General features: G+C 39.2%; 1 protein-coding gene across 2 annotated transcripts in view; it reads right to left on the bottom strand.

Moving 5' to 3' along the window:
- Nucleotides 1-9,954: 9,954 nt before the first annotated feature.
- clmpb (CXADR like membrane protein b) overlaps nucleotides 9,955-27,850 on the bottom strand; it is a 79,696-nt gene continuing 61,800 nt past the window's right edge. For both annotated transcript variants that reach the window (XM_026193119.2, XM_080289002.1), the window contains exons 3-7: nucleotides 26,571-26,775; nucleotides 23,504-23,671; nucleotides 13,407-13,529; nucleotides 12,762-12,903; nucleotides 9,955-10,535 (exon numbers count right to left, since the gene is read on the bottom strand). In XM_026193119.2, coding sequence (XP_026048904.1) covers nucleotides 10,199-10,535; nucleotides 12,762-12,903; nucleotides 13,407-13,529; nucleotides 23,504-23,671; nucleotides 26,571-26,775 — 975 coding nt within the window. In that variant the 3' untranslated portion in view covers nucleotides 9,955-10,198. The remainder of the gene's footprint in view (nucleotides 10,536-12,761; nucleotides 12,904-13,406; nucleotides 13,530-23,503; nucleotides 23,672-26,570; nucleotides 26,776-27,850) is intronic.

Here is a 27,850-nt window from a genome sequence, read left to right as displayed (position 1 = left end):
ACAAGATACAGCAATTTGTATATTTGCTAATTGTACATTTCACATTTGGATGTGCACGTGTGCATTTAAATGTACATCTATACAGTTAAAGGTTAAAGAGGAAGATTAAAAAGGTATTACCTTTATTCAATAAAACAGCGTACTTTAAATGTTAGCAAATTCAGGCACAGAACTCTGAGGTTGCTCAACATTAAAGTATATCAATTTGTTTATGAATATTCCTCAATTGCATTTACTTACTGAAAATATCCTGAGCTTCCGAGATGCTTATGCTAACTAGCTAGCTGATAGGCTAGCTGTGCTATTTTCTACTCCTCAGGTAATAGCTACCGTAAGTTATCCTCGCTCAACAGTGTGTCACCCGTAATCTGTGACATTCAGAAACCAAAACAGTGATCTGCACTCACAACTGTTTCTTCTGACTGAAAAATCTTGAATAACTTAATGGTATCCATGCAAGATAGGGCTTTTCAAAAAGCTTGTTCTCTGCTGCCTCTCCTAGTCTTAGCTGTAGGAGAAGATGCCCAATATCCACAGAAAATGTGTGCGCTGTTATTGTTGCTCAAGGAGCAGCTAGACCACAGTTCACTGATAGTGATAAATAGTGTTTACTATCTGAACTGTAGACCAGCCACAGTATCCCACATTAACTTGAAGTAGGAGAAGCCTGCAGAGTCAGGCAAAAATCCCCTAGAGGTCTCTGTTTATGTGGACATTATTTCACACACAGCTTCAATAGTGAGCTGTTATTTTCTCTATAAAATCATCATTCCTTACTGTTTCTCTCTCTATGTATATTAAAAATGGGATGTGTAAAGACGACATCCAGAAGGACAGTGGAATTCATAATTTAAACACTATTGTTTTTCTATTTTTTTAACAGAACTCCATAAAGCATTTAGCATATTAGCTAAATAAAACAAAGGCCTACACCTGTAAGCTAGTCCTAGAGCACACAGTGCACCTTTTGTGTCATTTATTTTTCACTACTAAATAACCACCTGCATCATTTCCTACAGTTGTAGAGGATTTGGATGAATCTTCTGTAATAGCTATGTTTGAGCCATTGTGCTCATTGTGAATTTTGTATATATAAATAAATGTTTCCAGTGCAGCCTGCAAGAAAATGCTAGGTTACATTAGATTTAGTAAAACATGTATTTTGTTTTTTTTTTAAATGGATTCTGAAAAAAAGTAGTACAAGAGTAGAAGAAAAAAATGTGTTTACTATCACAGACTGAACTTGATGGTAAAGTCCACAGATGTGTGGTTGTTTTTGCAAGAGGACAGGGACAGTTAGGTGTGCTATAGCTGTAACAATAAAATTCTAGTTTACTAAATTCATATCGATCCATATTGTTTTGTGTTTTAAGTCTCATGTTTTCATTATTAAACAACTATCAGGTATTTCAAATCATATTTGGGCTGTCAGTGTTAGTTTGCTATTGCACAGTTTACCCTCACACATGCATAATTTTTCCATAACTCTGAGTGTTTTTAATGTAGAATGACGGCCAGATATAGTAACACTATTAACCTCACTATCTGAACTAATGGCAGCACTATAATTAGTACAGTTGTCAAAGAGTTAAATATAGTTGAGATGTGGGGCACAGTGCAATATTCATTATCCAGAAATGATCTGTGTAAAGACTCCTGTTATGTGATAAGTCCATACACTGTATTGCTATCAGTGTTGTGGTAAAATACTTATAATAATAATATTTCAGGATTAGTAAATACATGGACGCATCTTAAAAGGAAAGACTTGAGCATATCCCACCTTTTCAAAACAAGAGTCTACACCCCTTCTTAATAATTTCTATATGCCTGTGTGTTTGTCTTTGTACACATGTCAAGTGCCACCAGAGGCTTTAAGAAGAGCTTCATGTATACAATACCTGCATGAGACCCAGTGACATTATTACTTGGATGCTTTCTCCTAGGGCATATTGAACAACAGCACAAGCAGCTATATAATCTGCTAAGTCTGCTTTCTTTTTGACAAACAGGCTTAATGATGTGTGGTGTGTATTCTAGAAGTTACCTGCCGCTCTGCATTTAGTTTTTTAATTTTCATTTGAGATTTCTGATTATCGACTGATGCCTAATAGTGTGTCACTTAGGATTTCAGTCATCTCATTAAGAGCCTCTCTGCTTCACAGATAGTGAGAGCTATCACCAGTCAACACCAGGGGGTGCAATTATATTAGTGTCTTCAGTTCAGGATGCCTCGTGCAGCAGTCTTTGGCTTACTTTGCAGATTACAGAGGGCCACCGAGGGCAAAATATGAATCTTTATTAATTAAACTATAATGCCTGCTCGGAGCCAAAAGATTTCTTATCTGTGTGATGACACATTAGATCATTTTAGTATTTATTTGGGTTAATTAGTGTATCTGTGCTATTTCATTATTGTGACACATCATGTTGATAGATGATCTGAAGAAACCAGTAGTGTGCATCTTTCGATCCACTGAAATCTATTTTTTATGAGGCATGGTTTATGCAAACACATGCTTCATAATGTGATTAATGTTTTTTATAAGTCACTGTGAGTCTAATCCACTCTTTCAGGCAGTTCATTAATTTAACTCCAGGTTTGCTTTTGTTGTTGTTGTAAAATGACGCCACTTATCATATCACTTATTCTTTCAGCTACCTATTTGTCTATTCATTTAAATTTGCTTGCATACCGAAGTGCTTACCAATATCATGTCTGAAAAGTAAATTAATTTCAGTGCTTCACATCAGTGCCTAACTATTTAATGCTTGTTTGATTAATGCGCACAATTTGTTTTTACTGAATATTAATATTTTTACAATATTAGCCCACCGTACAGCTACTGCTGTTATTTAACAAAAATAGCAGAGACATGCATGCGTGATATGTGAACACATTTGTAATGCGCAAATCTGGAAATTTCCCAGTGTGTGCCTAAATGTCATTGATGTTGCGTACGCATACATTGATAAGTTTGTGCATGTGTGTGGGTGGGCATGGCAGTGCGATGGGTTTATGATGGTGTCGTCACACATGGCTAATCATGTGGAACAATGGGCACGGTGGCATGGAACGGGGTGGGGAAATGTGATCTGGCCTCGAAAATGTGATCCTGTTTAATATGGATGCTGTGTTTTGAAAAGATGTAAATTTAGCAAGCACTCTGCAGCCAACTACTTAACAAGCAGATGTCAGGGAACACATTGGTAATTGTATTATCCCTCACAGTTTGCTCCTGTGCCTTTATCAGTGTTTTCCTCCACATATGGGACTATGCATTTTTGAAGCAGAGGCAAAGTCACCCCAATCTCCTTAACCAGAGAAGACGCATGCACTCCATCTTGGCAGCTGGACAGATTGTCAACATAAGAAGAACTTTTCAGAGGGAAGAGATGAATGTCAGTCAATAAGTGGCTGACAGGTTGATAGATATATCGCTGACCTTGTTGTCAGTGGCTTGAGTGTCACGTTGAGAGGCAGAAGAACAGCAGACGGTTGAGGAGGAAGCAGAAGAAGGAGCCCTCTAACAAACGCTGCCTCCTAAGCAGACGAGAGGTTCACATTTGGATGGGCTTAGTTAGTACAGAATGTAATGGCTGTTTTTAATATACAGAACTATAACAGTAAATTTATGTTTAAAAAACTGACTATGGTGTTCTGAACTGTAGTGAACCAATAATTCCAGGGCTAGTTGTTCTGCCAGTCCATATACTGTACAGCAATGGTCCCCAACCTTTTTTGAGCCTAGAACCGGTTTATGTCCGACAATATTTTCACGGACCGGCCTTTAAGGTGTTGCAGATAAATACAACAAAATAAAACCAGTACCACTACCAAAAAAAAAGAAGAGTTGTTCATAACACAAGGGAAAATACCCAGGGAAACTGAATTAACAATAAAAACTGATAAAAACCCTGAAAACCATAAATTTCACATCTGAGCCTCAACTCTCGTGGCCCGGTACCAAACGACTCAGGGATTGGGGACCACTGCTGTACAGTACACAGGACCTAAGAGTAAAGTTTTAACACAATAACTATTTTACAAAGCTACACTATATGAAGCTTTACAAAATGGTTCACACTCTTCAACATTTACCTTTTTTTTTTTTTTCAAAAACCATGCACTGTTAACATTCATGTTTGCTTTTGTTTTCCCCTTCAGCGTTTTATTATTTCCTGCAAGTAGGTCATGAATGAAATGTTGCTGTCAGCTGTCAAATTCCAGTCCCATCAGCCAAATCATACGAATATGACGATTGCGTGAATACATATTTACAGTACCTTACTCAGTAAAGAACATCAAGCAAGTTTATATTCCACATTAATTCTTGACATGTCTGAAAAAACAAAATGTGCAAAATATGAGAACAGGGAGTGAAAAAAATCGTCTAAAGAGCAGTGAAAGGGCTGTGAAAGTATTTGCCTTTTTCCTTTCTTTTTTTCCCCACACTTATATTTTTCAGATCATTAGCAAATTTGAATATTAGACAAAGATAACCTGGGGAAAAACAAAATGCAGTTTGAAAATTGTAATTTTGTACGCAAAAAACAAACAAATTTAAAAAATAATTTACGATCCAAATCAAGATGCCAGACGACAATATAAGTTGTCATTGAATATTTTATTTGCAAATGAAAGAGTAATAACTCAGAGATCGTAAAAATATACATTTTTTTGACTCGTGATATTTACATGGATTGTTTTCATCGAACGAAGAAACCAAAAAATCGTATACTGTTTTACAAAACCAAGAAGACGCCACATTAGAAAAACAAATGCGAGTAAAGAAAACAAAGGTGTCTTACATTTCCCTTTAGTAACGCCGTGATGAGCGTGTCTCCCCTTGACACTGAAACAATGGAGCCAAGAGAAACAGCCAACCACTCAGATCCCACACAGGCCGATGATGAGCTTGGCGCACAAAATAGTGTGATATACAAGGATTTTGGAAAAAAAAAAAAAGAAATCAAATAAAAAAACAAACTAAGGAAGATAACAAAATAAAGCTTCATAAAATTTTTATGTGGATATATTTACAAGTTTTGATTTGTATTTTTTTTAAACCGATTACAGTTATGTTACATCAAAGCAAAGCATTCCCAATCATCTGCTCATTTCCTATATAACATGCAGGTATCTTTGCTTTCTTTCCCTCTTGAAGTTGAATTAAGCCCCATCAGTCTCCTTTTGGAAAAAAGTATTAATACATCACATTCCCTTATGCTGACATACAAGGCCAAACCACAAAGTCCGAGCATCACTTTGCCCTGCTCAACAACTTTAATCAGAACACAACTGACATTTAATTCAAACATAAAACAATGTGGCTACATGAGAGTCATACTCCTATCATATAATGCAAGATAACCATTACTGATTTTACTGCACCTTTGAGTGATGATAATAAGACAGTATATAGTACTGATGGATACTGTACTAAGGGATGATAGTGGATGCGCTGCTGACACTGACTTGTTTTAAGACTTTCCTCCTCCTCTCTGCTGAACTGACATTGAAGCGCCTTAAAATTCATTTGTTGGAAAGAGCACAAGTTTGCCGGGCCACTAAGCTGCACACATGAGAGGAGAGATGCAACGCGAGGGCTCATAAACTGGGGAATCTGCCACCTGAGACTTGCAGATGCTGGAAAGCAAATCAAAAAGCTTGGAGGAATTTAACAGCTGGAAGACTCGCATCCCATCCTCCACCTCCACTGCTACTTTCATCAGTGGTGGAGGGAATTTCAATGACAAGAGCCTACATTCCTGGCTCAGTATCAATCCTGTTACACCACTCCTAATTCCCAGGACTACACTTGCAGATTCCTAAAAAAAAGTCTTTAGGCATATGCCATCCAGATTGTTAAGATGCATAGCAGTGTCTGTCTTTCTAAGTGCAAGTGTGTGTGTTTTGTTACACTAGCTGCTTTTGTATATGTGCATGTGTGTGTGTGTAAGACAGCAGATGTCCTCTGGGTGGATGCACTGTTGTGTGTCCCTTTCTGTGCTGTATTTAGTATCCTGGTTCCATCAGTCAGCTGTAATACCTTCAGACATTCGATCCATCAAATTGATTCTGAAGGAGCAGAAAAAACAAGAAATGTGGTTTGGCTTTTGTTTGCGTACACCGTGTACGTGTTTGTGACGATGTGCGTGCCAACTGTGAATGTACATGAGGCACACACCTGTGTTTTTGTGTGCACCTGAATACAGCGTATACATGTCTGTATGTGTGTGTATATACAACTTTTACCTGTTTGTGTTAAATGTGCGTACGCATGCACCTTGAGATGCCATCAGTACACCCAGGGCCAAGTGCATTCTGTGTTAAAAGACAGCAAGACCAAGGAGGGAGCGCACAAGTGGCCTCCAGAGCTCATGATAGTTATGAATTATGGACGTGCTTTATCTCAGGACGCCACCCCCACGAGCAAAAACAAGACTACCGCCTGCGAAGCCAAGTTCAATAGGCATACAAGTCAGTGAAAACTAAAATAAACACTGCCAGTCTGCAGTCATATCAATTTGGATAGAAGTTGCTTTGCCTGGCTGGATCCTTCTCATTCAGTGAATGGCTAACATGGGAATGTGTGGGTGTGGCCCGAGGGCTTGTACCGAATTTACATGCATACACCCACACACTCACGCACATTCACATGCATGCATGCACGCATGCACCCTCGCACACTCAGACGCACACATACACAGTAGCTTCCCTGCTCAAATATGAATTGCTGTCTGTAGTTAAATATAAAAGGCATTGTTTTGTTTCGTGTTTTTCTAAATTTACCTCACACTTAGTCATGTGTGAAATCCCGTGTGTGAAATCAAACCAAGTGTGCTTTTCAGACAGATGCTGGTTTTCTGAACATTTTAGGTTAAAAAACTTCATTGCACAAGAAACATTTCACTATAATGTGGAATTCAGATTTAGAAGTTACAGGTATATAAGTATTGATGGAGGAAAGAGCAACTTACTTTAAACCAGTAAAGGGATCTTCAGTTACCGTTTGTCCTGAGAGGCAATGGGGTCATAAAACTAACAAAAAAAAAATTTTTTTTTATATGTCCAAACCAAGATAATTAATTTATTTGCCAAACATTCATCATCAATTAACTATACAGACTGTGCATGGTTTGATTATACTATAAATTTTGCTCATTTAGTGGTCTTCCACTTTCATAGCTGAGCTCAGCAATTTAAAAACACAAGGACTGAAAATGCAGAATAGTGAATTTTTCTTTTGGCGAGCTAGAGTTCAGAGTAGTATAAATTCTGCTCTGATGAAGATTTTCATCATAACTAGCAAATTATCGCTGTGGAGACCTGGTCAAGGATACACAATGATAGCTAGATAGTTAAAATGCTATCTCAGAGTATATGCTAGGTAAGATGGGATTGCCACGGTTACTGGTTGAGCACCTTCATCATGTAATGCTCTCTGTTGTTCCCACCTGTTTGTTCATTTAGAACAGGTATGTGCAACATAACTCTCCAGAAGGCCATGCTGACTTAAATAAAGTAAGCATAGGTCAACATACTGGATGGCCACTAATTGGTTAACATAATTAATATTTCTAACATAAATGAAAACTCCACCTGATTGCTTTAAAACTATTACATATCTTTACATATTACGTTAAATATCAGTAAATATCTATTTCATACATTCACCTTGAAATTCCTATCTGAAGGCAGCTTCTTATAGATTTTTAGTTAGGGTTAGTTTGTTTTCCTTTGTTGACCATGTTAAGATAGTGCTGGCAGTGGTTTTAGTTCCAGTTTAGCATGATTTTAAACCCAACTAATCCTAAATTAATAATTCTTTTTTTTGTCAGTTGTTGGAATGAATTTGGGAACTTTTTTACATATCAAATGTGTTGATATTGGGTAAAAGGGCAATTTTATCCCAATGGTAGGATAAAATGAGGAAGGTCAAAGGGTCACTAAAACAGAAAGAAAACAATTACTGTCACACTAATTAATAAAATCTATACCTCTTATGGGAATCTGTCCAGTATGTATGATGGGATCTTGTCTTAGACAAAACAAATTGATTTTAATTGTTTATACCTTGTGTTGCACCGAATTTGTTTTGATGTAAATCTGGTGACACAGGGGCTTCACATGTTCACACAGCATGTGTATAAAAACACACGGTCTAAATTCACTTTGGGTTTCCCTTTTGACTCTTTTGTAAGGGGGGGGGGGGGGGGGGATCTCCCCTTACATACCCTTGTGTTTTAAATTAAATGACATCATGTGCGTATATCTATCTGTATGTACAATATAAAACAAGACTGATTACAGAATGTACAGTACATAGTCCCGTGGCATGGGATTGCTTTGCTCACCAGGGATAATTCACTCTGCTTGGCGGTCCCTAGGCTGCCTCGCTTATTACTAGGGGCAAGTTTGTTTAGGTGTATCTCTCAGTATTTGCTGCTGTTGACCTTCAAAGCTGGATGTGAGACTTAACCACTGGTGTGCTGAAGATAAGGACAAAGAAAAAAAAAACATCAAAGGAAAGAGGGATTGCGAAGGCACACTAGATAGGCTACTTGCCCTTTTTTCAGCTACTTTCAATCAAATTGCACTGGGTATGTCTGAGGACATGACAAAAGCGGGACTGGCTGATAAGCACAGTTTAACCAATGACCAAGCAGGACCTGGTGACTGAGCAAGACAGCAATCAAGTGCCACACCACTTTAATGGATCCAATGAGAGTACTGACAATGATACCACACACACGCTGTACAATAGAAATCTCTAGAATCATACTCCTTGCTCCCTTCATTCAAATTGAACCTCGTGGTCAATTCTTTGTGCCTTGGCTTGAGCATTGATTCGGTATGTTTACAGGAGGCTGAAAACAATGGGATCCACCATCTTTGTACAGCACACATTCATGGTGAAAAATTTTGGTTTCAGTTCAGAAATGTAGTAGGTAAACAAAAGAGTTAAAAAAGCCATAATAACAATAATAATTGTAATAATAATAACCCATCCTAGGGATTGGTGGCACTTCTTAATATGAATGAATGGACACATGGCTGTCTGTCACTCTTTACAACCTGTTCATAGAGAAGATACACAGAAAAGAAAAACAAGTCCAGCTGGTTCTAATAGAATGCTTATCCCTATATTTAAAGTATCACTACAAGCCTAATAAATACTATTTAATTATTCAGGGAGGATATTTGGTACCAGAAAAAGATGTCCATAGATGCACACAGGATCCGCGAGGGGGAAGAGGGGAGGCTAACGACTGGGGGTAAGACTGATTTGACTTAACATCAGTGCTACATCCTTGTACCTGAAGTATCCCCTGCTGATTGGTAAAGCAGATGAGCTGTTTGTGAGGCAACTGAATCAGTCTCACAACTGTCATGGTTTCTCATGGGTTCCTCATGAGAGCACGAAAAGACCAAGAGCACCGAGGCAGATGATGCACATGCCACGCGCCGTGCCTGTCTACACGGATGGGCACGATTGGCCCAGCCCATGGGAAGCAAAGGGGGGCTTTTGTGGTTTCGGAGCAGGTGCTGGAAGCAGCAAGTCAGGGCTGCAGGGTGACATGAATCTGAGAATCACCACCAACCCCGTCCTCCGAGAGGGAGAGAGAAAAAAAAGTTGCTGTCATACGTTTTTCTGCTTTCGTCCTTATTTTTCTCCATCCTGCTTGCACTCATATCTTACAACTGATGCTCAAAAGCAATGAGACTCCATTGGTTCAGACTTTAGATTTACGCTATTATCCAGACTATTTCCCTTTTTTCCCCCTACTGTATGCCTAACCCTTGGATTTCATGAATAAATAAAAGCTTTACTAGGGGCTTCTTCCACCTCACTGCTCATGGTGCTTCCCTGTGCCTTCCGAAGTCAAGTGAAGGAACTCAAGAAAATAAGTTCTGCCTTTAGCCATGAGACAAACTTAGGTCACTGCTTTTTCTTTTGTTTTGTTGTTTTATGTAATTCAATAGGGGGCAAGCATGTCTTATTTTTCCCTTTTTAAATATGCATTCATTAAAAGTACTTTTCGACTTATAGTATTGATTCTTTTAATTACATCCTTTTAACTAGTCGCATTTCTTTGTTTATGGAAGAGTCTTAGTCTTTGGGACGGGGCTGGTGGGCTTGGAAAGGGATGGGAGTCTCGCATGGCTGTAAGAAGGGGCTGGCTTTCAGTCCTACACAGTCTGAAAGGCCTTGGTCTGGGCGGGCACCATGAGGGTTGGGGGTGTAGGCGCGGACATGTTCCTGGAGTTGAATTTGGGAGTGGCAGGGGGCTCAGTGGTTTTAGGGGGCACCACTGTAGTGTAGGATGGAGGGGACTGGGGGAAGCCAGGAGGGTGTCCATTTTCCTTGAGAGCTGCTACAGCAGGTGGGCGAGGGCGGTGACCACGCTGGGCAGTGTTGTGCACCATGGACTGGGTGGAGGAGGCACCGGAGCGTGAACTGCCGGAGCGGGATGAGGACAAGGAGTTGGGCTTTACTAGCTTGGCCTTGGGAGCCTCGGCATCCTCCCTGTGGTTAAAAACACACAGAAAACACAATCGTGACAAAAGTCCATATCATTTTTAATTTAGCTGAATTAACTGTACCTGTACTTGAAATTAGAACCGTACAAACATACAATAAACTGCAAAAGAGTACACGGAAGTGCCATTTCAATATATTATTCTAAGGTCTAGGACACATGGGAGTAGTATTATGTAGGGAGGCTCATGTAATTCATGAGATTCCTGCAGCGTCTAACTTTTGTGAAACACATTTGCATGAAATAATGAAATCTGCTGAAATCACTTGTTCCCCAGATACAATTGTTACAAGGGGGGGATAAAAAGTTTTTGCTGTGAACACAGTGAAAACTTTATAATTCTACTTTTGCCTCAGCTTTTAATAACAGGGTTAAAATATTCCAAGAAATATTCCAATAAACTGCTGGGTAAAAGTAACCTGAAAGAGTTTGTCCCTGACCCTACCATTAAACAGCAACTCTGAAGACATTTTTGCTGTCATTGGTGTTTGGATGGTACTTGAATTAGTGAGGATCTGTTCAGAAAGTTAGAAATAGAAACTTCTCAGCTGTGCACTACTGGCAACACTGCAACGTCTCACCAGGCACACCACAGAGGGTCCCCATAGCCCTTGCATAAAGTGAACAGTTTTTAAACAGTGTTGGGTGGTTCAAAAGCCATACCCATGAGATCTGCATCGCTCTGGTGGTCTGGTACAGCAACAACAGTGGAAAAGCTCAGACGTAGAATGTTATGAAAACAGAAAGCACTTCATTACACCTACTTTATTTACTCCTAAGCTATGCTGCATTATTCATTGTTACATCGGTAAATATGCACCTACACCAAGTCCACTCTGTCACAAAAACGTTGCTCTTACAAGGTCCACAGAGTCCACCTGTGCATTCAGGTCTTAAAGGGATAAATAAAAACTATTGTGAGATCTCAGCTCCATGAGCACACAGGCACACACTGAAATACAAGGGTGGTTTGAAAAGAAAGCTCCTAAAAGATAATCGATGAAAACTACCTTGTAGTCGTTTCCCCTTTTAGACACACAGAAACACAAAAAAAGCACAGGCAGCACGACGGGATGACATCGAGCACATGCAGGCATAAAGGGGCTGTGGCTGTTTCAATTAGAATGTGACTTGCTTAGCTGTAGTTTAAAACCGTTCCAGTGGAATCAGTGCTCACACACAGCAGGTTAACATGCACCAATCAACATCAGTTCATCCAACCAACCACGTGTTACACAGCGCTGCAGCTAAACTGTCTTACACTTATCTTATTTCAGAAGCATGTTGTCATATAACAATTTTTACTTGAGGGCGATTTTTTAAATATTTCATTATTTTATGTTTTCATTTTTGTCTGCAAAAAAAACCTGTCACATGGACACTTAAACATGCATAAATTATTAATAGAATATTTATGTTTTTCATAAAAATTGTAACAGGTAGTCTTTACTGGGCTACTGGTGAGATTTTAGTGAAACTTGCACACAGTGGTCACTTAACAGCTCTTCACCCAAACTGTGCTCAAGGTCACGTACACGTTTTTCATTCTCAGTGGATTTTAAACAAGAAAACTTCTCACCTTCTTTCTGTACTTCACACTTTTCAGTAACTTGTGAACTGTGAAGGACTATGAGCCAGGTGAACTACTACATCACTGATGTAGTGAACAAAAGTGCTCTGCCGGTGTCATAACCGTTGCAGTGTGCATAATTGCGGCAACCAAGGAAATTTACACAAGCTTGCAGCAAATCAGAGAAGTTTGCATCTTTCTCACTTTGGACAGCAGCGCTAAAAGCAAATACTTTTAGCCTTGCGAAAGTTTCTGAAAATGATACAGACAGAAAATGATACAAAAGGAATGCCCCTTACATTCTAGTACAAATTGAAGGGGTTAGAATATATTGCATACAGAGTATGCAGAATACAAGTATCTGCAAAATCAATGTGCTGGTCGTCAGCTGATTTGTGCAACGCAGCAACTAGATTAAGGGTAAAATGCAGAAATACTCAAAAAAGTCATCACCATTGATTACAAGTGATTACAGCCAGGAAACAAATGTTTGAGTTCAACAAAAAATTTAAACTGCAGCTAAGCAGAACGCAACAGCCCCACAGAGCCCCACAAGTAACAAAGACTGACACGCTAACACACATAAAACCTGCAAAATGGTGAAAAAATGAAACAATCACTGGACAAATGATGATTAATAAACCTGATCTCATTTGGGGTCTCCTCTTCCTCGTACTTCTTCTTCTCTTTCTTCCGGAAGACGAGCCAGATGATTAATATCACAATGAGGACACCGAGGGATATACCCACCACTGCGCCCGCAACCATCCCCACATCCCTCACGTCTGTGAACAAGAAAGGAGGTAGTTGATGAAAGATTGAGTCACTTACGGTCTCTGGTCTCATATTATTCATAGTTTTCCCATGAACTCTTAAATTCACAAATACTTATCCTTCATGCCCATTTGCTGGAAAAACACTCCCTATCTTTTTGCTACAGCACCTGAGTTCTAGTTAAGAATTGAAAACTGTTTATGCTGAACCACTTGATTTGCCTTGTGTCTACACATGACCATAATCGTGCTGGGCCTTTGATGCAATGTACTAGTTTTAGAGTGAAACGTGACATGGGGCAGGGGTGGTGACCATAGCCAGCAATTTTGGTTTAGTCCAGTTGAAGCACTGAAGGAGAATAAAGAGGGTGAAAGGAGCTAGATGGAAAGGCAGGGAGGGGAATAAATGTATTTCTAGCTGCTGTTTGAAACAATAACCATCAATCAGAGTGGCAGTTTGGTGCGAGGTGAATGCTGTTAGGTCAACTCCATCGCCCTTTTCTCCCCAAACTCACGTTTTATTGTGACCTCGATGGTGCAGTTTTCCTCTCCCACGTCATTGCTTGCAGTGCACCTGTAGACACCTGTGCTGTCCATGGTGAGATTCCTCAGGGTCACAATCTCTGGGTTCTTCAGATCTGGGGAGAACAAGAAAAGCAATGCAATATCAATTATAAAGGAGAGACAACTGAAATGTCTATAATGACGGAAGGAAGAACTTAGAGGTAGAGAGACAGACAGACATTGGAGTGTTTATCTTAGAGAGAAGCCCATCATGGGAGCGTGTTTGACAGACCGATGTAGCCCCAAAGTCCCATGGGATATTTAGTCATCCCCACCAATGACAGCCATCCCAGACCAATAAATAATGGCTGTGTATTACTGTCCAGTGAAATCTAATTAGGTTGAACAGGTGTTGTTTGGTGGATGTAATTAATTTTGAAGGTTTTTAGTTGGACACGTGCAATTATGGATGCAAGTTAATGTCTCTGTGTTTAGTCTGTATAGTTTATCTCCCCACTAAAACACATTAACCAATCAAATAAAATAAAACCCCCAAAACATTTAAAGTTTTAAAACTAATTTTCCTGTTCACTTGATGCCAGTTCAGATCGTTCTCTGCATGTCACTCACTCGCTGATACGCACACACACACACACACACTCTGAAAATATTCTTTTTTTTTTTTTATTTAATTTAAATTTTTTAAATTTGAGATTCTTGAGTTTAGACATATAAACATATAATACAGAATCCAGCTCTTCCAGTGATTTAAGGAATATGAGTTTTCAATATTTCTTCAGATGTTTTCTAGCTCAAAATTTTCTTTTGCCATTAGACATGTTTTGCTTATGGCTGTTCAGCTAGTTTCCAAGTTCTTCTGTGTGAATTTCAGTTCTGCACTTTGGCTGTCAGGTGAATGATTCGGTGTATTTCAGCCCATTAAACATGTTTTTCATCAAAGATCTAATTAGTTCCCGGATCTAAAAAACAAAACAAAACTATGCAGACTCGCTGCCTCAAAAAACAAAATTGTGTACAGCTTACTTAAGATGACTAAGTTAGGGCAACTTATTCATTTTGAGTATACTGTACAACCTCATTAGTTCCCAGAACACAAAATCTATGCAAACTAGTGCCTAAAAAAATGGAATAAAGCTTACTTAATATACTGAACAAGTATCGTACAGACCGCCTGGACTTACTTGGTAATTTTGGCTGTAAAAGGGCCAGAAATCATACTGTAAGTCAGTGGTTCTCAAACGTTTTTTCCGAAGCCCCACTTTGTTTTACAAGAAAATTTCGCCCCCCCACCCGGCACAAAGTACATCAACACACACCCATATTTTGTTTTCAAACTCCACTGCAGTTTATTTCACACCTCAAACACTTAGTAAACAATTAAACACAGGAAAGTAAACTGAAATAAATTACAGGTAGCAATAAAATAAACTACTAAGGCTACAACCACACGTACACGGGTATTTTTGAAAATGGAAACTTTCCGTTTTCGTTTAAGAAAAAAAAAAAAAAGAAAAAAAAAGCTCCATCCACATGTAAACGCTAAAAACGAAATGTTGGCCAATCAGAAGTCCAGAAGCCTGGGAGGGAAAGACTAAACAGGGTTTTGTACACTGACAAAACCTGAAGTACTTCCTAAAAGTTTGTGTTTTGCTGGAAAGTCAGATAATTTTGTGTTACTTTTCAAGTGCCTTCAAAATTTCAAATGTTAATAACTAAAGACAGCATTTTGGTTGGTGTAGACTCACAACTAGGAAAGAACAAAATGCATACAGCATATACAAATTTAATTTAAAAAAATGTATTCAAATGTCCGATGTCCGAACTTCACTGTGACGCCTCTGTCTTTCTAAATGGAGCGACAGTAACTGCGTATGTATATGTAAATGTGTGTATATGTTTACGTGTGGACAAAAGGCCCAAACCATAGAAAAAGCTGCGTTTTCACAGGGAACATCAGGCACTGGGACACTTTCTGAAAGAGATTCTTCAGCTGGTGGAATGTTGGTCATTGAGACTGTCAGAAGGACGTTCTTCATTTGAAAGAACATCAGATAATTATAGATTTTCAAAGGGAACTCCTTCACTGGGAAGAACATCAGATATTTGCAGCTTTTCAAATGGAGGTCCTTCACGGGGAAGAACTTCAGACTTTGTAAGAATTTCTGTAGGAGGTTCTTTGACTTGTGTAAATTTAGGCACTGGCAGATTTTCAAATGGAGGTCCTTCACGGGGAACACTATTGGACATTGTCAGTCTTTCAAATGGAAGTTCTTCATTTAGAAGAACCATCAGGAAAACTTGAAGGGGGCTTGAAGATTTTGGATATGTGGATCTTTGCTACATCAGCAACCATCCTGAACAACACTGGTGCAAAGTTACATAGAATTTCTTGAGGATATTTCTGTCTGATCTTCGTCAGGATACTTTGGACCGTATCGTGTCAGATGGAGTGGGTGAAGATGGCATGGCCTTCCATCACTGAGATTTTTGGGGACACGATCCAAAGTGGCCTTGGTGACACTCGTGGAGAGTATGCTTAAACTCTGGGAGGCCATGTTCAAGACGGGACGAGGAGGAAGCTCCCAAACAACCTGCAGGATGTGGGGAACGACCTCTATCACCACCTCCTGGGCGGTGGGAAGTTTGGTGCTTTGTGGTTCCTGCTGCTTCTCTTTCAGGATTTGAATGTAATCCTCCAATGCGCTGAGGAGTTTAGGTGTTCGGTAGAATAAAAATTTTTCCTGCTAAAGTCTGAGAAACTCCATCATCATTGCAATCTAAAAGTAAAAGGAGACATTTAATCACCACAACTCTCAGTTCCTCAGAAATTTCCTGATATTTTCTGTCAGTTTTGGTTTGCATGGATCTGGGTCTTACCTGAGCCCTGTAGCCGGGAAGATGGCAGTAGATCTTTACAGCTGTGTCATAAATGGGTGTGTTGAACAACACCTGTCAAAGAAATAGCAAATTACTCACTGTTATTTAAAACGATTCTCAATTTGTCAACTTTTCTACATCAAATTCTGAAAATTGTTGAAATGCAGTATAAACAAAAGCTGTCACATACCCTGATGGGTTTGTAGATTCCTCGACTTGCTTCCATTTAGATGTTATAGTCGTATCGCAGTCTGGAACAAAAACTGTCAAATACTCTCCAATGATGGTGTAAGGTAAGATCTTCACCTGAAAATGCTCTGAACATGACGGTTTTGCTTGCACAGATGAGCTGTTCTTATCCAGTCTTTAAGTCTGACATGATTAGCTGTGTCTGGGCCCAAACGTCGCTGCAGGTCCCTAAGTCAAACGATCACTGCGGCATCACTGAGAGTTGAAAAACTCTCCAAACTCTTTCATCTGTAATAAAATAATCAGTGTGGCTGCTCTACCATGTGTAACATCCATGCAGCATCCACGAAAACAGAATTTATTAAATTTAACAGAGTTAGAAGTTAGCACGGAATTAGCTCGCTAGCTTCCATCTAAATATAATATATGTTGTTCTGACTGAGGGATTTCTGAAACCAATTAAGACGTTGAGCTTTGCTATCACTTCAGACATAAATGAAGACAGTAAAGTAAACAGCATTGACTTTTTTTAGAGTTACTGAAGTTTGGCTAGCTGGTATATAATGATGTGCTATGTGGTGGCTAGCAACCAGTGTTGGGACTAACGCGTTATTAAGTAACGCGTTACAGTAACTACGTTATTATTGTGATAACGAGCACGGTAACTAGTTATTATGCCAAAACCAGGAACGCGTTACTCGTTAGATAGGCTCGTTATTCGTTACTTCGTGTGGTGGCTATCGCGGAGCTTCCACAGATTCAATAACATTAGCAAGTGGTGGAAGCCAGCAGGTGGATGAAGGAAAAGGGAGGCAAGAGGAGAGACCCGAAGCGGCCGCTGGTCCAAGAGTGTCAGGTGAACTGAACTTCAGGTAAGAAGTTATGACCTGCAGTCCATCTGGGTCAGATATAAACCAAGTTTAGGTGGAGTTTATTTTCGTTATACTGACTTTTTCGTACTGCGTGCTAGCTAGCATGACGGAGTTTCTATACAGCTGGGTGGGTGCTATGTTACTGATGTTGAACTTTATTTTGTTCGTAAGGTTAATTATTAGAGTTGCCAACCATCCCGTAAAAAACGGAATCGTCTCGTATTCAGAGAAAATATTACGAGTTTCGTGTTGGGGTGAAAAGAAACAGTTTGTCCCGGACTTCAGCTACAATGAAAAAGACACAAAGCTGGAGTTATTCTGTGTCTTTGTTGCAAAGTTTCCTCTTCTTCTCTCATCCTCACCCTCCCTCTCCTGTTTCTACTTCAATCATGAAACTGATCAATGATCAGCTGATCGGCTTTTCTCTCTTGTTTATTTATCGCCCACTTTGCGCCAGAAAGAGGAAACCAGCGGATGTCGCGCTAAACAACAGCAGCACTTTTAAGCTTGATCAGCTGTTGTTAGAGTTTATTTAATATTAATTTCTAGTATCAGCTGATGTTGGCTGGAGCCACAGCTGTAAACCTGCTGGTCATGATATCAGTTTGGTTATCTGGTGAGAGGGAAACATGAAGATGAAACCAGGAGATGTCCTTACTGAATCATCAGAGCTGTGATGGAGAAACAGGTTTACCTTTTAGGTGACATGAATGAGTTGAAGAGAAGCTATGAACTGTTTCTGAAAGATAAATAACACCAGGTTCCTTTTTTTACTTAGCTGACAGCTGGTAACTGTGCAGGGGCGGGTCTAGCAAAGTGTTGCCAGGGGGCCAGGTAGGGCATTAAAAGGGAGAGGGGGGCACAAAGAAATACTTTCTTATTCTCATTTAAAATGTCTCACTTTTAAAAAAATAATTATCTGAGTCTTACAACAAACAATATATATACATATATATACCATCAAGACAGTGTACATCACTGTCACAACAGTGTTTATTTTCATTCAAAGGCTTTATGGTTTTTCCTATAATGGTGGGCCGGTCTCTAGTCAAAATGCCCGGGACGATTTTTTTGTCCCAGTCCAGCTCTGTATGCAGCTCATCTGCAGTCTGGTGTTACCTACATCTTCCTATTCAGAAGGCAGAATTTCCGAGTTCTGAGTACAATCGAAAGCACCACGACTGCAGTTTTTGTGTTGGATGTAAAAAGCAGGCTAGGATAGAATCAGGCGTGGGATTTCTCTCGTGGAAATGTGCACACTATTTTTTCCTTTCTATTGGTAGGTGGCACAGTGCACTTGTGGCAAGTAAGCAAGCTAGAAGACTGGCAATCTTGCTGGGTATCCAGTTACGGAAGCAACACATCAACAAGAGAATTCTGAGTAAAACCAAAGTTACTTTCCCTAGTAAACTAGTTACTCTGAAAGTAATGAGTAACTTGAAGTAACTGAGTTACTTTTGATAGAAGTAACTAGTAATGTAACTAAGTTACTAATTTAAAGTAACTTACCCAACACTGCTAGCAACACAGAAGGATAAATGCAAACTTTTTTCCACTCGATAAAAGTTAACGTGAGGGTTCCCGATGGTTAGGGACAAATGCAGTTGCATTGCAGGATGCTGTAAACGGACCAAACTTCAGTCGGGAGAACAACTGAGATAATCCATCCACAATATAAGGTTAGTTGTTAATATACTGCTGCACTGCCTGGGCTGTAGTTACATCGTAAGGTTTATAAACTGAGCTTTAAAATGAATAGCGGTAATAAAAACCGAGAGAGACCGACAGTGATCACTGATTGTTTTTAGAGGCTTGTTGTGTCATGGTCCTGGGCCATGTGGGCCCAGTATTCTTAGTTTTCATGTATTTTTGTATTTTGTTCTTTATTTAGGCCATGCTTCCTGGGTTGATCTGTTACGTTGTTCCTTATGTGTTTTCCCTTCGTGACTCTTACCCCCTGTGTGCCCCTCTGTGTATTTATGAGCCCTCGTCTCTCTTTGTGCTTTATTCTATGTTTTCCCCAGCCCGTTATGTCTGCGTTCTCCCCGTGCTCTCTCTCCTCCTGTTTGAACCTCTGTGTACTTCCTGCTTTACTTTGCCCATCTCCCATCAGTGTTACGTTCACTCCTGCCGTGTCTTGTTATGATTATCAGTGTCACCTGTGTTCCCCGTGTGCATCCACTTCCCCTGATCTTCCCTCATGTGTATTTAGTCTCTGTGTTTCGTACAGTCTGTGTCGCGTCGTCTGTGTTCTCACCTCCATGTTTTCACGGTCAGTCCTTGCAGTGATCATCATAGTCTGAGTTTTCTTAGTTTGTCGCAGTATTAGTTTTCCCAGTTTAGTTATAGTCTAGTCACGCCATCCCTGCTTTGTTTGTGCACTTTGTCTTCAGCCATAATAAAGGCTCGCTTTCTGTTAAGTCCACTCCCGTCTACTCACTTGTGTATGCACCTGGGTCCATCACACACACCACCGCACGGCCTGTCTCTGCAGACCGTGACATGTTGAGATTAAATAGAACAAGATAAAAGCATTAAAACATGCTAAAAACACAACAGCCTTAATAAAAGTAGAGCAGTTTGAGCCCTAAATCACTTAAAGACCAGATAGTCTGATTTAAGAATGCAAAATTCTAGAACAGCCAATATGGAAACTCTTGATATGAGTTTTATCTTATTAACTGAAAAGAAATCACGCTATGTATTTTGCACTACATTACACTAAACAATTTATTGTATAAGTAAATAAAGTGTAGGTTAGGTCACTCCTGTGAAAAGATGCATACAAACTGATGAATCACAAAAGATAGAACGTCAACTTACAGTATGCCTTTTCATATTATATGCTTGCTTATCTTCATTTTCTAACAGTAGATGGGAACTTATGCAGTAAAGCAATGGCTTACAACACAGTGGACTGTGCAGTGGACTAATGCATACATTTAAAGCCTGACAGCAGCTGGTATATACACAGCTACAACAGTCTACAAAGGTTGTTTTCTGTTCACCAAAGCAAATATGATTGAAGAGATTTTTTTACTTCCCCAAAAAGCAAATAAAGAGATTAAACAAGGATTTATTGAACAATGGTTTATGCACTTGAATTAGGAAGGATAAGAAAAGTGACTCTATTGACTGCAATCTGCAATCTACTGACATCTAATGGTGAGATTTTACACACTGTAACTTTAATGATACTTGAAAATAGGCCAGGAACTGCACTCCTTGGTCTGACCCTGTTCAGTCAGCACACACAGTCTGTGTAATATGTGAATAATAATAAATATGACTTTTCCTCTTTTCCATAAAAAGTTCCCAGTAGGGTTTTTGACCTTTGGCACCATGGAGCTGTGGGCTTTAAAAAAAAAAAAGTCTTCCACACTGTACCCTGTAATTACTGTACTTCTAATTTCTGAAAAAATACTCTAAAGCATCTTCTAATACTTCAAAATCTATTTGGGTGATTTGGACACGACAATGATTAACTGAAGTATAAAAGTATGCGCTCCAAGGTTCATGTTGGGGCCTTTGGGGTCAGGAGCAAATTAGATTTAGTCCCTCCGAAGGTCAAACTTAGCATCAGAATGGTGCGAAGGAAAGGTGATTGAAGTGACTTTGAACTTGGCATGGCTACGGGTGCAAAATGGTTTGATCTGAGTATTTCTGAAACTGCTGATCTACTGGGTGGGAATTTCCCACACGACCATCTCTGGAGGTGAAGGACAAAAGAAGAAGTAGCAAGCCTGAAAAAACACATCTAAGAGAGTCTTTACTGGACTGTGTGCACATAGATAAAATACAGATTTTCAGCCTGGTAACCTCAATTACCTTTTTATGCCTTAACCTGCATAATTTGTGTCAACTGCATTAGCCCTTTTAAGCATGAATTATGACAACCTCAATCTGGATTTTTTTCTTAAGTATTTTTATTCATCTTTAGGCATGAAAAAAAGATTTTTGAACTTCATTTTTTTTAAACATGCACTTTTCAAAGAGTTTTTTACATGTCCACTTAGGTGGACAACATACATTTTGAGTGGGTGGCACGGTATGGAGTGACACATCAGTGTCCAATGTAGTGGTTTATGTGCAAGTATACCATCAGCAATGTGTTTTTTTGTACTATGATACATCAGTACTCTGCATACTGCAACAGAGCACTGATTTTTCCTGTCATTTAACATTGACTGTGTTTGGAGTGCAATATAAGATTTTCCATTTATATTATGTTCCATACTTAACCTTTTCCGAGACTTAGGCAGGATGTTAAGCAGGATCATGGCATCACATAGGTGTTAAAAATACACAGTGGCTGATTTTCATGTAAACAAATAAAAAAACATTCTGATGAAGAGCCACTAAAGGAAGTTTTTGGAGTAACCCTCAGCAGTAATTTGGACATGAAATAGTTAGTAGACATGTTATTAACCCTATGAGGAAATCTTTAAGTCTACTGAGGTACAGAGCCATAATTTAAACTACAGGAAACAGTTTTATTCAAATACAGTTTATTGTCAAAATGTTCTGGTGCTGATCGGTGACTGCCTTTGTACAACTTACCCATCATAAAGTGACCAAAATATTGTGGAACCAGTTCATAGTGTTTAATTGCTTGTGTGTTGGAATATATTAAACACGAAAACCAGGAGCTGCAGAAACCCAGTAATGCTGAAGACACATGTAAGGAATTTATCTTGGTTTCATGATGCAAAAAGGGAGTTACAGTCACATATGATCAAAGAATTCAGGCGAAGAAGTAAAACTAGCAACACATTTAGGTAACAACGGCATAACTGTGAAGACCATGTAGACCAATTTCTAATTTCCACAAACAAAGTTCATTCCTTCAGACTTGAAAATGTTGAAGTAGAATCATGATAAACACTTCTCTCCACACTTGTCACCTTGGTAAATCAAGGCAAGCCTTGAAAGCCCCTAGAGTCTCATATTTCAGTCCCAACACTCATTTAGCAGAGCACAAAGAGAGTTTCTGGGAAACGTTATCAGAGGCATAGATCTGTGTGGGCAGTATAGGGGTGTGAGTCTGAAGCTGAATGCGATTAGATTAAATGTTCTTGATGGCTTATGCTTAAAGGCATGAAGACTGTTGCTGAATGTTGACCTCTTGTTGGCTCCACAACATCAGTGAGCTGCACAGATTTTACCTACACTACTAAAATTTACTTACTCCAACTGAATCACAAACTTTTTGGATGCCTGTGTCACATTGCAAGCCATTAAAAATTAACCAAAAGACCAATATTGATGGTAACAGAGGAGAGAAAACAGAGATTGGCACCCTGACGTTGTTTCTCCTGGTTTAGAGAATGCACAATAGGGGGGAGGTGCCCTGCTATTAGCTTTTCTGTTACAACCCATCCCTGTTCTTATTTAGAGGCAGATATGCCTGGTTATGATTCAAGAGGAATGCCAGAATCCACACCATGTGAGTGAAGTATGCCTCAAGGCTACTGCGGAGCCAGTGCCTCTTTGGTACAGAATATAGTCTGAGCTGCCAATCCAGTTCTGCCTATTACATTTGATTTTCTCCACTTTACACACAAACAGTCACACTGACTTCGTGCATGTAGGTATTCACTTGAGCCAGGCTGACATTTCAATGTCACAGAAATATTCATCAGATCACAGCATCAGCTCTTGTGTTTATATAAGTCATCCCAATAGAATACAACTAGAAATCACAAGGCTGTGTTCTGTTTGATTTTCTGGAAAAAAAATAAAAAACTAGTACACATTATGTGGTCCTGGGTTTACTGTTCAAATTTGGAGAGAGAGGCGAACTAAAGATAATAGAGGCATGAAGAATCAGCGGATTAACTGGGACAGCCTGAGCCCATCAAAGTGCCCTTGAGCAAAGTGCTGCAAGTGTTAATTATTCCAGTGAAGCAGCTCAAGGAGCAGCAGTAGACAATATAGCTGGCACTGGCAAATTTAGGTGTCAGTGTTTGCAAATGTATGAATGTGAAAATGGGAAGAGGTGAAGGGAAGATGACGCGCTCAGCAAAACTTGCCTTCGACAAGCAGCCTATGAAAATCACTAATATGAAAATGAATCTTCGTGGCATTCCTCTGCAGAGGGGTCGAATAGTGAATCAGCATGTAAGCGTAGTGCCGATTATTTTTCTTACCTATCAGCGCCAGGTTTGGCAGTTTTCCCAGGCTCTTGCCTTTGTCCAGCACTCGCTCCCACTTGTAGCTAATGGGGTCTGAACCATCGCTGGATTTGCAGCTCAGCTTGACATCACTGCCCTCTTGGAGCTTGCCATCCATCCGGCATCTCGGCTTGGAAGGCTTGACTGCAAGAAAACAAAAGAATCAAAAAATGCTTGAATCAATATTTGCAACAAAACTTCTTATCACAGTTAAACATAAAGTGTATAAAAGACTCACAGTGTTTAACAAATTTACTAAACCACATGCCATAAAAACAAGAACACACTAAACCTGTCATCTTTCAAAAACTTGTTTAAAGCTAAGACGCATATAACAAACTGAATTCATGTTTTTAAATCCAAATCTCAGCCAGCACACTGGACTTCTCCAAGAAGTTCAGAAATAAATCAATCACTACAATTAATGTTTCTGTTCACGAATGTAAGTAAAAGACTGTAAATTAGCATCTCAACCAAAGGAAATAATGTGCTTTATTTTATTCTGCTTTTTCATAAGTAAAACAGTGAATCTTAAAAATCATGGATAACAACATAAAATATATTTAGCAATAAAAATGTCAATTAAACAGCTTTCACATGCATACAACCATTACAGGAACATCAATAATTATTTTACAATTACATTGCTGCTAATTTAGGGCAGTTGTGACATAAACCTTACACTGCATGGTGGTCTAGTGAATTCGTTAAGCAGCATATATATTAATACAATAATTAAGCAAAAATAAATGCGTTCACCGAAATGATTAATTTTTAATATGTGCATATAATGTAGTCATCAATTTGCCAGTGACGCATGCATTAAAATATGGTTTCCATTACTACTCTGCAGAAAATCGTGGCCTACGTGTATCATGTGGGCTTGCCACAACATTTCCTATGCCAATTATAGGAACTTTGCATTTCATAAAATGAATCTTTATTTTGAAAGGGAAGGGCTGACATTTTTTATTTTGAATGCTGAATATTGAGTTATGTTTGAAATAGACTTCTTTGAACATAACATCTACTGAAGCGGGAGTTATTTTATAATGTGAAACTGTCCACCACCTGTGTTTATCGCCCCAGACTAAAGCACTACATTCAAATGAAAAGCAAGAAATAAAATGTAGATAATAACATAGCTTGTTAGGCTGCATAAAGCTGAAATATTTGACGTAGATTGTAAACTTTATTTGATGTGTTCTATCAGTATTTTTTATTGGTGCAACTGTTTGAGGGATGTTCAGTTACCTTGCCATCACAGTCATTTCTGGTAACACAAATTGAAGAAAAAAGCAACATCCTCCCGTAGAGAATGGATCAATTCAACCCCAAGGCTGGCTGTGAATACTTATGGTAATATGTTCTCATGTCAAAGGTTTTGGTCATAGTCTATTAGCTAAAGGCTTAATACAGTATAGCTAGAATCTGCTGAGCCCTGCTCTGTTGGATACATGCTGAAAGGCACTGCGACACTTTAAAAGCATGAAAATAGCATACTGTTTCCCCCTCCCGAGTGACATATTTTTAAATCAGTGGTGAGCTAAATTTAAATATCTATTTTTTATTTTTGTCACGCTGACATATTTCCAATGCTGACTTTTGTGTTTGGCTTAGGATGCTTGTCAGTGAAGTTGCAGCAGTAGTAACTGCGAAATGCTAACATGCAGTGAATTAACAGTAGCCAGTGGAGAGAAAAAAAAATCAGATAGCTTATGTGCATTTCTCCTTTTGTTTGTCTTTCTTTTCTCGACACCCTGCAGGCAGTATTCTGCTCACAGACTTTGTAAAGAATATAATGAGAGAAGCTGATCAGGGAGCATTGATGCATTCGTCTGTGCGTCTCTGAGCTCTGTCGGGGTCGGTTAAGCCATACTGCAGAAGGAGCAGTTGGACGGCGTAACCTCAGCTCATAACCCCAATACTAATAAACGCAACATATACACATTTAAAATCTTCACATGCAAATCCATACGCTCATTCAGGCGTGATTGTGCAAGCTTGCACAGAAACATACCCGACCACTGGAGAAGCGCACAAACTATGGCACACACACACGCCGTCTCATGCCAAGCCAGCTACCAGCTCAGCTGCCAAGCCATTATCTTAGCGTAGGGAGCGCGAGAAAAAAATGCAAATGTTCGCCTCTCTCAAAATCGAAAGTGTCACTGGGAAGCTGAGGGCAATTTGTAAAATTCGAGGCACTAACTCACTGAAATGTCTTTATGGAAGAGAGAGGGGAGTGAGAGCGAAAGGATTAACAGACTGTTCCATTAGAAAACCAATAACCACGGGTTGAACTAATCTCCCATGATGTTTTAATAAATCGCATGCTTTTTTGACATTGAGAACGATCTCACTCCTCCCGCCGGACTTTGTGGCCAGCTATTGCAGCTGTCTGTCCTTCATAGTTGTTCAGCTATTTCTGATATGCAGACAGAGAAGCGCATTACCACTGAGGTAGTTGTATTGTTGAGTCATTTATAGCCATCTGCATAATGTGCAAATTAGAACAACACGCTTCCCGTACCAAAATGGGATTTTCTGTATTTATAAGATCTAAGAGTCACTTGGGCAATTAATATTTCTAAGTAGCTTATCTGTACTTAAACTGATGTAAGCTAACTTTTTAACATGATGAACATCAAACTGGTCTGTTGTCTTGTACTGTATATGTCATAGAGGACACGAGTACATTAGAATCTAGCTTGAAATTTGCCCATGTAATGCAGTCTCTAACTCAATCATTTCTGTGCCCTGCCAAACCTACTTGCATGTTTCTGGTCTCACCTCATCAACAAACCAATCCAAATGGACCCAAACAGCACGAACAAAATCAAATCACACTGTCTGAATCAAATTGAATCATTAGATCAGTCAGCATGACAGAGGAAATGTGCCAGGCTAATGATCCAGTGATTAGGTCTGTGTGTGTAAGAAGTGTGTGTATGTGTGTTTGTGTATGAGGATTTTCCATGTACAAATGAATTTCTTCATAACCCAATGGTATGCGCACGTGCATTGATGTATCCACACTTACCCAATACAATGAGGTTGACTTGGCTCCAGTGGTACTTTCCCCCACTCTTGACTTTACAGTAGTACTCCCCCGTGTCGCTCAGCAGCAGGTCACTGATGAGTAGGGAGGCGTCTCCACCCAGGTACTCCCCAGCAAAGGACAGATGGTTGGGCTCAGTATCCATGGGGTCGCTGATGTACACGTTTCCCCCAAAGAAGGTAATAATCTAGATGTGGAGAAAGAAAAGATAATCAAGGATTTAGTTCAGACCAGAGACTGTTGTCTGAAATGAAATTCTTGCACAAGTGAAAAAACTCCTGATGTATTACAGCGAGGGATTGACTGATTCATAATTGCTCCGGTTCTACTTATCTTGATTCTATCTTTCTTTTGAAGGAATTCTCCCATTTCTTCCTGGACCTGGTACTAACATTTTAGCAGCTGGTGATGTCATTTCTTAACTGATTTATGCAAGTAATTCCCCAAATAAGATTTTCATCTCTTAACAGCACATTTGGTTCGCTTAATTCCTATGTCCCAACAGTATTACCCTTGATATATTTCACTAGTAGGCTGCCATTTACATTTTAAATAACATGGCTCTAATGGCTGTGTATGCTCAGTTAAGACAGTTCCACGTAGTTCCTCTCTGGAGGCACAGTCTTGAGAAAAACAGAATACCAGCACTCATGGGTAACATTGTTAACAATCACTTTTTAATTAACACTTGGGAAATAATATTTTACAAATGAATGCATTTGCTGGAATGCCAGTATCCTGCCAGTGTTCATTTAGCTGATTATCTGTGAGTGTTGTTATCTCTTTATGGTGTTTCCACAAATAAAGCTGTCAAATGAAAAAGAAAAAACCCCCACAACACCCTCCCAAACAATTCTATTTTATTATTCTGGCCCTAAGATAAAAGATTAAAGTGCACACAGTGGCACTAAAAGTGATGTCACCAGAAAACAACTTCAGAAACAGCAAAGTACATAATATCATACAGATGATACAAAATGGCTATAGAATGACACGTTTGTAACTCCCCTTTTCAAAGGATATACAAATAAAACTGAAAAGAAAAATGTAAAAAAAAAAATAATGGAAAAGGTAAAAATCAGCTTTTAGGCCATTTTAGTCAGATTATGATCAGGCTTGGCTTCAAACACCATAATTCTCAATGATTAGTCCCTTTTAAATGAAATGGTTCTTATATAGTGCTTTTCTACTCTACTTGAGCACACAAAGCGCTTTATACAGCATACCTCATTCAGCCACTCACACCAGCACTTTCTTTTATG

The sequence above is a fragment of the Astatotilapia calliptera genome, chromosome 14 (assembly GCF_964374335.1).
Source record: "Astatotilapia calliptera chromosome 14, fAstCal68.1, whole genome shotgun sequence".
NCBI classification, from domain to species: Eukaryota; Metazoa; Chordata; class Actinopteri; order Cichliformes; family Cichlidae; genus Astatotilapia; species Astatotilapia calliptera.
This window is presented reverse-complemented; position numbering and strand designations above follow the sequence as displayed.